Genomic DNA, 14028 nt, shown 5'->3' with positions numbered 1-14028 from the left:
CTCGCGTATCGACCGACGATGCGGCCGCCATTGCCGCGGCGCGCGCACCCGGCGCGCCAGATTTCAAAGACTCGGCGAGCTTGCTTCGATCATTCCCAGCCCCAGCGCGGGCTTTTCGAGCCGCTCGAGACTGCCGCCTCGGGACAAGCGGGATTTTGCCGTTCGTCGTTGTGCAACGGTAATTATATCTTCGCCTTGGGCTAATAATAATATCTTAACGGGGGTGTCGGGAAAGAGAGAAATTCGTAAAACCGGAGGGGGCTGTTCGAACGGTTGCAGCGATGCGCGCGTGACGTGGGTGATGTCCGCGCGACAAATGGCGCGCTGGCACGCCCGCTGGGATTCGAGATCTCTTTTCCTTTCTTTCTGTCTTAAGGATCCCCGACACGTGGCGAGCGAACTTCTTTGGAAGATCGCCCGCGTACCGGACTATCAATACGGGCGATTACGGGCGATCCGGCGTAATAAATATTACATTCGACGTCTAGACGGGTTTTTACGCGTAAACACTTGCGACGACAAATCGAGACGGCACGCGCGACGGATGAAAAATGATGCACACCCGCGCACCGCGAGGTCCTCGAAGAGAAATATTGCACATTCATCTGCGTGCAAAGCCGAGAAAGAGATGAGAGAGAGAGAGAGAGAGAGAGATGTATGCAACAAAATAAGTCAGGAGTCCCAGCTCAGCCGTGTGTCGAGTGTAACGACTTCGAAAGCCGATTTTCGATGGCTCTCTTCGCTGTCACGTTCAGCTTTGGTTTGATACATCGATACTGCCGCACGATCATTCTCGCAAAATTGTTTCGAAATATACACGCAGAGAATATTTTCCTGCCGACATAAACATTCGTGAAAAAATGCCCTAGTGGTTTTGCTTGGCTGGGATATAATGGAAAAGACAATTTCAAGGCGGTATCGGAAATTTAGACAGCAATGCGAACGATTACAACCGCGCATCGCTGCCTAGGCCATGGTTTATGTCACGAACACAATGAATAACTCATCTTCCCGCCGTATTCTTCCTCGTAGATGTGCAACACTATACGTTACACAATAGTTACTACCTGATATAACTTTTTCTCTCGTACTGGTATTAGAAATAACGCGCAATTCAAGCTGTATCGAAAATACATATATTAGTAGGTAAGAACGGGGTATATAATCACTTTTTGTATTCGAATTAAAATGAAAAAGTTGTACACAATATTTCATAATATCGTGTACATTTTTATGTAGCTGCAACCTTTAGTGAAAAAACAAGTAGTGGCCTTATATATACCTTTAGTGAAAAAACAAGTAGTGGCCTTATATATATTCATGCATAAAGAAGTTATTAAGCTCAAAACAACATCATGCAAATTGGACAACTGACCCCGTATCCCGGGTTAATTGTTACACGACTTTCGTACGAAGGAAACAAGAGATTTACATATTCTCTCTCGACCTTCTTTTTTTCAAATATTTCGTTAAAGTTAATGATATCGCGGTAGTCAAGGTGCAGTTTCACCTATTTCCCGTTCGCGCTTTCGAGCCGTGGCAACCGAAAAAACAACCAAGATTCACCCAAAACTGAAACCTAATTCTTTTCTCCCGTGTGCGAACGCAGTCGTGAAAATCAGCTGAAAACTTCAGGTCTGGTAAGCAAAACAAACGGAACTGGTAGCCAAATTTCAGCTCATGTTTAACTGTGGAAGTTAGTGTTTAACAGTGGAAGCTAATTCCTTCTTCCGTGCCAGTCAGCGGATCGCAAGTCTAGTAAATTACATTAGGACGCTATGTTATTCGACAAAAATGTTTGGCGTGTCATTCAAGTCTGAGAGTGAGTTACCGTTGAATACCGGCAGACGATACAATCGAACGCGACGGGAAGCGTAATTGTCGAATCGGCGACGAAGCGGCAGGTGGACGAATTGAACGGCGGAGTCGTGCCTCAATTGAGGCACCGCATGTTTAACCCTTTGAGTACTGAATTATTTTAAAATTTTTATGCCCATGGGACGGATTTAATTTGTCGCTATATGGATTAATATGTAAAAGTAATACATTTTATGCCCAAGTAAGCAGATGACGAGTCTCACTCGTCAAATGTACCGAAAGGGTTAATCCAGTGCATCGGTGAGATGCGAACACGTGCCTGCGGTCGCCCGAGGATCGCTCGCCGATCGTCGTCGTCATCGTCGCCGGCGATTCGATCGCCTTGTCGCCGGCGAGACGAAAAAAGCGTTCCACTTTCGCTTCTCCATATTCAACTCTTTTATTACATCAGCCCGGCGGATTCGCACGCACACGCAACGCAAAGGCACACGACGGTCGGCGTGTGTGTACACCCGCCGAATAGGCTCGCGTTCATATCGATTCGACATTAATAATTCAGCGTAAAGGAGCGTCGATAGTAAACTTTTACTTATTCACCGGCGTGACACTTTATCGTTCGGCTCGTCGCATTAGGAATCGCGACTTAAGCACGGTATTAGCAAGTNGGGGGGGGGGGGGGGGTAGAGAACGAGGACACGCGAATTCGGCAGTGAGGGGAAACTCCGCTATTCTTTCTTTCTCTCTCCATTTTACGAGAGATAATGCGGATGCATGAAAATTTCGAGCTGTTTCACTCGCGCGCCGTCATTTTCTTCAATATCTCTCTCAACTTCATGTTTCAACGGTCTACGAAAAATAGATTAAAAAAAATCTATACCGATACATTGTAGTAAAAATAAAAAAGACAAAGACGACAACGATGTGTGTGTGTGTGTGTGTGTGTGTGTTCACTATCGTTTCTTTTTTTATTTTTGTACGGCCTTTGCACCGCCGTGCCCCTTTGACGGTAATAAGTAACGAAAGTCGAAGCGGCTCTCTTTTCGTGGGCCGTTAACTTAATTTATTATTGAGGTCAAAGTGAGCTCATCGCGCACAGTTATCCAAATTTAACCGTAGTAATTGAGGGTTAAACTCATTCGTTTCTCTCATCTGACACGGCGGAACGATATGGCCGCACGTTTCCGCGACTCCGTTCGAGCGCGGGCTCGAACCGATATAAACGGGTCGGTTCGAGCGACGCACACGACAGTATCAATCATCACACCCGGGCATCGTTCAACCCGCGGAATCGGGAAGATCGGGTCGGCCGCGGACTGGCGTAAATTTTTCGCTCGGGAGAGAACCGCAGCTTTCGCCCACGCGACGACGACGGATCCGCTAAAAACGTCTCGGAATCCATAAATCTGCCCGGGAAACCTTGACCTTTCCCTCCGATGAAGTTTTCCATAGATTCGAATTCGAGCGGAGAAAAATCACTTTTGCGTGTCTCTCGCTATCCCCCTTCCCTCCCCCTCTTTGTCTCATTCTTTCGCTCTCTTCCTCCTTCGGTGTTTTCTTATTTTTACCGACATTTAAATTTAGACCAGATAATCATTCCTCGGAGTTGTACTTCGTCCAAGTTCACGAAATACTTGATCCGTTGATTCTTTCTCTCGGTTATCGATACACAAGAAATTGTCGCGCTTCCTGGAAATTCCGCCTCCCGTCGTCAGTCCAACGTCAGCCGGTGTCCGCTTTTCGTCTAAGCGGAAAATCAAATTACTCCCGCCAAGAATTTCGCGACGTTTCTCGGCGGCACGCCCGACAGGCGTCGGGTGTCAAAGACGTGTCTGAGGAAGGGAAGATCACAGCGAGAGCGGTGACAGAAACGAGGAATCCCCCTCTCTCTCTTTCTCTGCCCCGTGTTCTCTTCGCGCGAACTCCCATCTCCTGTCAGAAGTGGGATACATCATCGCGGCTATTCTAATCTCGTCTCTCAACGAGGCCTAAATGGGTCATCGGGGCCACGGGCGAGCCATTCAGGAAGAGATCGACGACGCGGAAAAAGAAGCGATCCGCCATCTGGAGCGTCGATGATCTTATAAGCCGGCGGGCGGCGCGTTGCATTCGCGTCAAGAAGAAGCGAACGCATTGCGTGGCCTCGCGCGTTCAGTAGCCCGCGGAGTTGTACGCGAAATGCACGTGCACATTTTCGAGACGACGCGCATTTCCCGGCTCAGCGGGGATCAACCGTGATTCGGGACGAGAGAGCTCGAGCCAGGTAGAACAGACGACGACGAGGACGTTGAAATAACGTCGAAATGATGGGAAAAGTGAGCTTTTACGGTCAATTTGGTCTCCGAGCTAATACGTCATTCGTGGCCGACTTGTTGCCGACTTGTTTCGCGAACATCTCGGTTTACTTCTTCGCAGGACGGAGAACGACTTCAGCTACTTTTTAGAGCCACTTTCATCGTCATTTTGACGTTGTCTGTGACGTTTTCCGCTCCACCTGGGAGTCGATTCACGCGAGTGACATTCCCCCTTCGCGAAGCGGCCGATTTAAACGCGCGAAAATTTCAATTACAGCACGACTCTCGCGACTTTGCGCGCGGCTGTCTGAGTGATCCGACGAGCGGGACGGGTCGGTGAAGTCGACGCGAATCCTCTCTCGGGCTTGACTTCTCCCGCGGAGGCAACGAGCGGAAAAGTGCGGTGAATCGTACAAATTGGTTTCCGTGTCAGGCTCTCTCGCGGTGATAATATATCAGAGCGAGGCGAAAAAATGAGACCGCGCGGAACGGAGCTCGCGCTCGGTCTGCTGCTGCTGCTGTCCGCCGTTTTTGAGTTCTGCGCGAGCGACAACGACACCTGGGTGACGCGCGACATGAAGGCGCGTATAATCAAGAAGCTGCGGAAGAATTACCGGAAGCTGAAGAAGCAGGAGGGAGCATTGAAGCTGGTCGGAGGCAGCAGTGGCGATCACGAAGGTGCCGCGCGATCATCTTATGTCGAGACTTGATCGTTCAGACGTGAAAAATTGCACAGTAAAAAATTTCGCGTTAAACTCAACGCGTTTCACATATCGAATTTCCGTGTTGATTTGATACAAGGTGAATATGTTGAAAAGTAACGCAAATATTATGTAAAACATTAAATTATGCAATAACCATAATATGTCAGTCGACACTGTAATATGAATGTGTTGCTTTAACGCTCGCAAATGTTATTTTAACGCTACATGTTGAATAGACTCAGTCAAGTACAAAATGTTTTTTACTGTGTATCCGATGATGAATTCGATCACCCTCGCTACATTGGCGCCATTCCATCACTTTTAACGTATGCGTTATAAATCCTTGCGCATATAAAAAGTATCACAGCTGCGCAACGATACGTTGATGACGAAATTGTCGTAACAAATTATGGAACAAGAGGGCTGACTCGTGCACGCTTAAATACTGCAATATATGAAACGGTTATTTAAATCAAAAATCACATTCTAAACGATGAAACGCCCAATGATAAAAAATCATGTTATTTAATAGAGCACATATTAATTACTACATCGTCGAGGAGTTCATGTTATCCCACTGTATTCGGTACGTAGCGGCCTTTAATACGCGCCAATCCGTGCCGGTGATCGAATTCGCTATGATTCACAAATAAGCCGAAGACTAAGAAGAGTAAATGGGCGAACAAATAAACAAATAAACGCAACGAGAGCTCGCCGCCACGAAGGAGAGTTACGCGCTTACGTCGGGGAAACGGCGCTCGCCTCGTGACGTATGAGGAACGGAGGGAACTCGATCGTTCAGCCGGATCAATTGACGCGTCGATCAATTATGAGGAGCGCGATGTTCCTCTCTCTCTCTCTCTCTCGATCTCCTTACCGCTGAGGCACGGATGCGGATACGTCAATAATTCGCGTACCGACGCGGCCGGCACACACCGACCGACCGGTACGACGAAAGGGGCCGCGCACCGTCCGTCGCGTTCTCGTATAAATCCCGACTTTCCGGCCGATAAAAGCGCGAAGTTTCACCCCGGCTGCGCTTGATATTTCCCCCCGTGATAAAGGGCGATACAGACTCCATAAATCTCCCTGTCTCTGTCTGAGCCGCGAAGGGGGAGAAAAAATGAAGACGGGCGAGCCTTTTATTATCGCGCGGCTGGCTCGGTGGAAATCGCGCGCGTGCGAGCGCAATGACGATTAAAAAGAGGTCAACTCGAGGAAGATTTATGTCAACGACCATGTGTCAGCGCGACCGCACGCCGCACGTCACGTAGGCCGCACGTACACGCAATACCGGGAATCAGCCGGATAACGTGGCCATCGTGAAGTCCCTGTGTGAAATAGGGTCGCGAACCGCGGCCGCAACTGCGGCGGGTTGGAGTCGTTAAGAGAGAAGGCCGCGCGATTCTCCCTCCCGCCTCTCCGACACGGACTCGAGATCCGCCGGGCGTCCTTCGGACTTTCGCGGAACGATCGTCCGAGCGATCCACCCGAGATTCTCCGGGAGGGACGATTAATTAACGAGAACTTTTCCCTCTCTCTTTCTCTCCCGAGGGAAATCCTCGTATCCGTTGAAACGTTCAAACGGCGCGCCGCCCGGAAGTCGAGTAGCTTTCTCAGTCAACAGCTGGATAACGTTCGTTAAAGAGAAGGATAACGCAGAGAGAACGATAATGCTCCGACAGCGGGCTCCCTTATCGGGACGATTATCGGCGACATTTCTCGAGCGTTCGTCTCGTCGTTTGTCGGAATTTGTCGCGCAATATCCGCGCCGGTCGAATCGCGAGTCCGCCGCGCGAATCGATCGCACGCCCACACGCGTTGCTTCCTGTTTTTTGTGCGCGACGGGAAAAGCGTGAAAAGCGCGAGATTTTATTGCCCTCACTCTCCCTCTCTCTCTCTCTCTCTGTGTTGCGCAGGAAACGTGGAGATACTGCACGACGGGAAGTGGGGCAGCGTGTGCGACGACGAATGGGACGAGCTGGAGGCCGATGTGGTTTGCAGGCAATTAGGTTTCAACGGTGCAATTAGAGCGACGACGGACGGGCACTTCGGCCAGGCCAGAAGTGAGACGAAGCGATATATTATATTGCCTTCTCATCTTAATCCCCGCGCGGTCACGCAGCGGGAGCTTGCGAGCCGCAAGCGGATCGCGTCCGCTCCGATTGATCGTCGTATTTTTAACGCGTCGCTTCGAACTTGATCCGCCCGCTGACGAATTTCCAGTCTTTTTGTTATTTCGCCCTCGACGCGGCTTCCGGCCACAGGAAGCGTCCACTTCGTAGGTACGCGTTCCCGCACATTTCACTTCGCTTCTTCAGGGAGAGGAGGACAGCCTGAGTGCAATCAACTGGATGGAAAGTTTCAGTTTGTTTCTCTCCCGGAAGAAGCGAACGAAAAACGAGTATACACGAGACGTCGGGATTAAGAGTCTTGGTGGAGGAGGCGACGCCAAGCCGGAAGTCCGGATCCAGTATTTTCCCGCGGTCTCGAGTATCGGATTTTTCTCCTCTTGCTTTTCATTCGTTTGACACGTGGCTCTCTCTGCTCTGCCGCTTACACGAAACCTACGAAAGTAATTATTACTTCGTCGGTCGAGTCGGGGATGTTAGATTGTGTAACAAGACGCAACTTCTCATCTTGCAAACGTTTCGAAGGAAGATACTGGATGGACAACGTTTACTGCGACGGATCCGAGGACGAACTCGCGAAATGCCGTTTCGACAGCTGGGGCGTCTCCGACTGCGGCAGCAACGAGGCGGCCGGTGTGGTTTGCTCGCACGACGAGGAAGCCGAGACGACGTCGGTTTCGCGGGCGAAGCCGCCAAAGTCGAGAATAAAGGACACGTATCAGCGGGGAACGGCACTGCGGTTGTCCGGAGGCCGTGTGCGTACCGAAGGTCGGATAGAAATCAAACTGGGCGACGCGGGTAAGGTGGAAAAATGTTGAAAAGTGAAAAAGAAACGGCGAATAAGAAAAAAAACCAGTCTTAACTGTAGCGACCGGCCGAAACTGAAAACGAATCATTCGGTTCCTTTACAATTTCGGTCGAAAACCTTTTAGCGAAAGTTGACAAGAGCTGAGGAGAAAAAAGTGGCAAAATTCAATCGACGGTAAAAAAAAAAGATTAGTAAGACCGAAACAATGCACATCCCAATTCGCGCTCGAGAGAACATTGATCCGATTGAAATCAAGCTCGGAAAGAGGAAACGATAGTAATGAACGCAACTGGCGATTGCGGTGAAATGCGGTGATATATCTTACATTAATAACAATTCGACGAACGATCTTCGAACTTCGACGGCAAAATCGCGAGCTCGACGAACGGTGAGAGCAAAGGGTTCGCGCGACCACCGATTCGATTTCAGATTGGGGTGTCGTCTGCGGCGACAGTTGGACCATGCTCGAGGCCGCCGTGGTGTGTCGTCAATTGGGCCTCGGTTACGCGTCCGTCGCGACGCAGAGCGACTTCTTCGGCGGTGAGGCGATGCCGATCTCGATCGGCGGGATACAGTGCCGCGGGAACGAGGGGAATCTCGCGGATTGCCTGCACGACGAGGTCGTCGACTGTCCAGGTACCTTTCGGACTGGGGAGAAACCAGTAATCAAATATTTGCGATCGTTGTCGCAAAAAAGATGCGACGACGCGACTACGATGTGCCGCTGGTATTGTCACGGGAAACACGCTCCCTTCGGGGTGGGCTCGCACGAATAAACACTTTTTGCCGTCTCCTCGCGGAGTAGACGGGATGTTTACAAATATCCGCGGGAGCGTCGAAGACCTCGGCCATCGCGGAGGCACAATAGCAAACATCTGCTCGCGGAGGCGACTTTTTGCAGATTTACGGTGTGAAAAGTAAGTCGACGACGCGCGGAGAGTGCCGTCGTCTGTCCGCGCGTCGCGATCCGCTTCGCATGTAAATCTGATACAGTAGAAAAGCGCGCCGACTCGTACTTCGCGTCCTCTACCACTTATTCTCTTTCCGTCTCTCGTACACGCTGTACACATCGGTGTATTTTAAGCACGTGTCGCGCGTACGGTGAGCTCATGTGTCGAAATGAGAATCGCGGTCGGCGTCGACATCGCGCGACTTTTACGACGTTCTCGAACGCTGCGAAAGATATCGGGTGAAGAGAAGCAAGTCTCGGAGTCGGGCGAACCCCGTTGCATGAATTGCGATCGCGAGTCGAATCGAGTCGTGTCGGCAATCGGATCGGCAGGAATCGGAGTTGCGAAATCTCGTCGATTGCAGAAGGATAAAGAAACTGAACGCACGATACAGACGCCGAAGTTCTGATGCTACTTCGACGCTCCCGAGGATAATTCGCGTCCATTTAAATGGCCTATTTAATAACCTACTTCGACGATACTGACGCTTGTTTCCTTCCCCTTTCTCTTGAATCTTTAATTTTCTAGATTATTAATTTTAACGCCATCTCGAATAACCTTTCGTCGCTAACATTTTGACGCCAAAACCGCACAAACAGAAATTTACGGCATCTCGAGGGTAAAAATAAGAGGGGGAGTAAATTACATTATTAGAATTGAAATTCAACCTATTTTGCTATCTGAGCTCCCCTCGTGTTGTAGAATTAAAGGTTCGAGATAAAGCCAAAATTTCGATTCGGGATGCCCTTTTGATCACCGAAAGACTCGAAAGAGAACCGGCGGAAATGTTGCTGAGAGAGAATCAGCTGGTTCGGCCGAACTGTACAAACCCGAAATTGAGTCTGTTCGACTGGATTCGAGCCCGATTTCGGCCGGTTTCCTGCCTCGCACCGTGCATCGAGATACCGTAAATCGAGATTAAACGCGAGAGTGACCGCGACGGCGGTTTCAGGCACAGCGGGAAACATAGCGGGGGTGGTGTGCCAACGCGAGATGGCCGACCTCGTGTTCGATCACATCGAGCTGATGCGCACCGCGCATCTGGAGGACCGCCAGCTGTATTGGCTGCAGTGCGCGATGGAGGAGAACTGCGTGGCCTCGCAGGCTTACAAGGTGCAGAAAGAGACCACGAACTGGTACCTGGAGACCAGACGGCTGTTGCGGTTCACGGCGAAAATCCTGAATGCGGGCACCGCGGACTTCCGCCCGTCTGTGCCCAAGCATCTCTGGGAATGGCACATGTGTCATATGTGAGTGACGTGACGATCGCACGGAATCGATCTCGCGGCTCTCGAAATGTTCATATTACGTACGCGAAATTTTCACGCAGCCCGGCCGATCGATTTTACTCGTTAACATGATGTCGTTAAAATTCTGCACGGTGAAAAATGGTTTATTATTATGTGTTAATTGTGGCGTATTTCACGTATCTCGAATGGCCCGTTCGAGTTTCCTTGTTCAATTCGACACGAGACGAACGCGTTGAAAAGTAACGCAAACGTTGCATCCAAAATGAACACGAAATTGATGCGTTAGTCGACGCTGAAGTATAAAATGTGTTAACGCTTGCACGTGTTGAATATCGACGGAAAACGTTGAGATAACATAAACACGGTTAAATTAATACATAGGTATGTTTGAAAATTTAACACAAGAATCTTAACCGGAATCGATTTTAACGCAAATACAAAATGTTTTTTTACTGTGCAGAATTGGCAGAATTATTTTTATTTTATAACTCGTTACTCTGTTACTCAAGAAGGAAAGAATCGCGCTGAATTTCCGTGTTAAACTTGTCATTAAAATATAATATCCTCCACTTTCTCTCTCCCTTTCTATATTCTGTTATATTAATGTTATATTTCTGTTATATTAAACGAAATATAATATTCCATTTATATATTAATACAACGAACATCCGAAATTTCTACTCCCGCAGGCATTATCACTCGATGGAGGTGTTCGCGACTTTCGACGTGATCGATTCGAGCGGTAATAAAGTCGCCGAAGGCCACAAAGCGTCCTTTTGCCTCGAGGATAATCAGTGTATGCCCGGTGTCGAGCCCAGGTAAAAAAATAAAAAATAAAAAAACCCGTAACGACGCAATCAGCGTCCCGTCGGTGTCACCTTGTCGCGCGTTACGCGCGATTTGCGTAATGTATGAAAAAAATAATTTCGTCATCGTTACGCGATCCCGCTTGTTTATCACGCGATAACGTTTTGCATCGACATACTCATTAATTCGCGATCCCCTGTAATTTGAAACTGTTATCGTTCTGTTTTAGATACAAATGCGCCAATTACGGGGACCAAGGTATCTCCGTTAATTGCAGCGACATTTACAAACACAATATCGACTGCCAGTGGGTGGACATTTCCGAGCTCGAGCCGGGACACTACACGCTGAAGGTACGCGCGACGCGCGTGTAATAAAGTTATTTTCATAAATACAGAGAATAATCTCTCTCTCTCTCTCTCTTTCTCTCGCTCGAAATTGTGAATAACATGAGCTCCCCGAGACAAGTTCCGTGAAAAGGAGCTTTCTTGTTTTCAGGTCGCGGTGAATCCCGAATTCAAAGTTGGCGAGATGTCGTTCGATAACAACGCGGCGATCTGCCGCCTGCTTTACACGGAAACTTTCGCGACTGTCCACAGTTGCATAATGGGCCGTCCTTGACCCGCGCTATTGCCGGGATTTTTCCAGCTTCGGGGGATTCACGGGGGTGAAATTAACGTCGGCCCGACATCGGTCAAACGTGACGAGCAAGAAAGGTGACGGCACGACGACGACGGCTCTGCGAACTTAATGAAGCAACTCGAGGCCGTGTACAGACGCGAATGAATTTATAACCGGGACACCCGAACGAAATAATCTAACTCTAATCCGCTACGCTGCCATTTAAATGTAACTGCCTCTGATCTGAGAAGAATATACTTTTACTTCGTCTCTCGTTTCAAAAGACAAAGACATCATATTTCTCCGATGTTAACGTCCGATTGTTTCCACCTTTCACAGGGTTCGAGAGCGAGAGAATCTCGAGGGCGCGCAATTACTTCGATTACGCAGCCGTTCCCGCTGAAATCGAAGTTAATAACGTTCAAACGATCGGGCAGCCTTCGCGAGGGCGCTTAAATCTTCAAAGGAACATTCGGTCGTCGCCGTCTCATTGGATTTCCAATTTCCTATCCCGATCTCCAACCGATCGTCTCTCACCCATCGTCCCCGCGACTTTTCGGGATAATTGCGACGTGGCCGCGAGGGCGTGGCGCGCGAAGGGAGCATCATCCGACTAGGAGACCGGCGGCCTGTCTAGCCTAGATCTGCGCCTGGCGAGGAGCAACCGAACGTGCGGATGGAAGCCGACCTCCTCCGGCCACCTTCTCGACCGACATGCTGGCCGTGCACGGAATCTCAAGTTTTGGAGTCTAGGACCGAATTTATAGACGTCGGCAGAACGGAACTATTAGGTCGCTCTAGATTTCCGCTGCCTGCGCCTCTAAGGGCTCTCGGGCTAGGAGACGGGAAAGGACGAATTTTCGCCTCCGCGCGATAAGGAAAGAGAGAGAGAGAGAGGACACCCTCGAAGGGCGACGCTCTTCCCGATAGCGCCTTATCGCGGCCGCCTGATCGCGTGTGCGCGACGTTAATTGCGATTTCTAGGAAAATTACCCGTCGTCCAGGTATACATGCGCGACCGAGAGGATCGAGCTCTAGGCTAGAGGCTACGTCACGCTCGGCTAGCAGCGACGGCCTGCTACCTGCCATCGCAGGTGCTCGCGGGCGAACGTGTATAGATGGCTAAGGTAACTGCGCCTCGCTCGGGTATACATGGCGCCCCGATACCGCCGCCGTCCGGCTCGTCCGGTTCGCTCGACAAGTACGAACCGGCAGTTCGAGAGTTGAAATTTGAGAATCGATTAACGCGAATCGGAAAATCGACACACTGTCGGTGACTGACTGACTGTTGAACGCCACCGATGGTGTGTCGCATGTTCGCAAACACCTGAGAAAACAAGCGGTTGGATCTACGAAATCGGCGGTGAACCTCGTTCAAGAAAATGTTACGTCCACTGAAGAAATTACGCGTTGACATGGTCGATGAGCAATTCGCAATCGTCGAGTCAACTGATGATTCATCGTAGGAATTATATAATTTGTTCGGTGGACCGAGAAAAGTTAAAATTGTTCGAACTTACACGGATTACACGCTAGTCTGATACACGTGTATTAGTTAGTTCTAGTTTATAGTCACGTGGTGTTTTTTTTTAAGGACCAACAGCCACTGTATCCGATTGAAGGTAATTCATCATTGTCATCGGGGATGTGTGGAACAACGAGTTCACAGGACACCGATTGTGTAAACCTTCTTTGGGGACTAGTGAAGCATATCTGATTTAAACGTAATTTATCAAACTTGTTACATAAATCTGTCGCTGGAAAAGTTCGAACTTTTGACTTTCCATAAATCCGCTGCATCTATAAAGCGCACAATCGTTCATTTGGAGAAAAGTAAAGAAAATAAAAGACGAACAAAACATATATTTAATACGCTCGCTAAGGGAGAGGCATTAAATCGGCGAAAGGGTTCTCTCGAAAATGTTTTCTCTGACTTATCGGGAAAATGAGAGAGAGGGAGGGGGGGGGGGGGAAAAAAANGGGGGGGGGGGGGGGGTAACAAAAAAAGAAAGAGGGCGGACCGTCCTACTGGGCATGAAATATTTATAAAACTGCCGTAAAATTCGTCTCGCGTTTCAGGCGAATTAAAGCCGCGGCCTGGGAGACGTGTCGTCGTAAAGTGAATTCGCGAAAATTAAGTTAACGTCGTCCCTTCGCCGGGTCTCGCATTTTCCCCGTCGAGTCTCCGGTCGACTCGATCCTAAGACATCTTGGCATGTCTTTCAGATCCAATCGATACGACGTTTGAAGCCAAGAGAGAGATTAACGTAAAACGCCACTTTCGAGATACAAATAGTTAGGATCGGGATTGTGATAAATAGATTGCGCGTTGACGACTTAAAGAAAGATTTTCGTGCTCGAGATGTCTTCTCACGAACTTCTCCGGAGCGTAAGAAAACAACTTAGCCATTAGAAGTCATAATTCAGTCGCAAACATCTTTGATAAAAGAATGACGTCTATTTATTTTCTGCAGGGAAAAATATACCCGTTTCTACCATCATGGTTTCAATCTAATCGGACGATTAACTCAACGGAATTGACCAATCGCATTGGCCGATTAGCTGAACCGATCGATATAATTGGTCAATTCCGTTGAGTCAACCGCCCGATTAGATTTAAGTCATGATAGTAAAAACGTTAATCTCA

The 14028-nt window shown here is 49.0% G+C and overlaps 1 protein-coding gene across 2 annotated transcripts; it reads left to right on the top strand.

Moving 5' to 3' along the window:
• Positions 1-3240: 3240 nt before the first annotated feature.
• Positions 3241-11658, top strand: LOC106749808 (lysyl oxidase homolog 3). 2 transcript variants are annotated; one of them, XM_014629658.1, is made up of 9 exons: positions 3241-4078; positions 4387-4787; positions 6733-6879; positions 7471-7743; positions 8183-8389; positions 9656-9953; positions 10643-10771; positions 10990-11113; positions 11259-11658. In XM_014629658.1, exons 2-9 carry the CDS (start codon positions 4583-4585, stop codon positions 11379-11381), a joined length of 1506 nt encoding a protein of 501 aa, XP_014485144.1. In that variant the 5' UTR covers positions 3241-4078; positions 4387-4582; the 3' UTR covers positions 11382-11658. The 2 variants fall into 2 exon arrangements, with proteins under 2 accessions (XP_014485144.1, XP_014485145.1); XM_014629659.1 differs by having other exon boundaries at positions 3241-4130.
• Positions 11659-14028: the final 2370 nt, after the last annotated feature.

Source organism: Dinoponera quadriceps, unplaced genomic scaffold (assembly GCF_001313825.1).
Source record: "Dinoponera quadriceps isolate SergipeBrazil2010 unplaced genomic scaffold, ASM131382v1 scaffold3289, whole genome shotgun sequence".
In the NCBI taxonomy this organism is placed as follows: domain Eukaryota; kingdom Metazoa; phylum Arthropoda; class Insecta; order Hymenoptera; family Formicidae; genus Dinoponera; species Dinoponera quadriceps.
The sequence above is the reverse complement of the archived record's forward strand: the minus strand, read 5'-3'. Positions and strand labels throughout refer to the sequence as shown.

Excerpts from the sequence above, each read along its gene's own strand:
- LOC106749808 (XM_014629658.1), top strand. The coding sequence starts at position 4,583 with ATGAGACCGCGCGGAACGGAGCTCGCGCTCGGTCTGCTGCTGCTGCTG. Across the intron at positions 4,788-6,732 it reads CAGCAGTGGCGATCACGAAG|GAAACGTGGAGATACTGCAC; the intron begins GTGCCGCGCGAT and ends TGTGTTGCGCAG. Across the intron at positions 6,880-7,470 it reads GCACTTCGGCCAGGCCAGAA|GAAGATACTGGATGGACAAC; the intron begins GTGAGACGAAGC and ends AACGTTTCGAAG.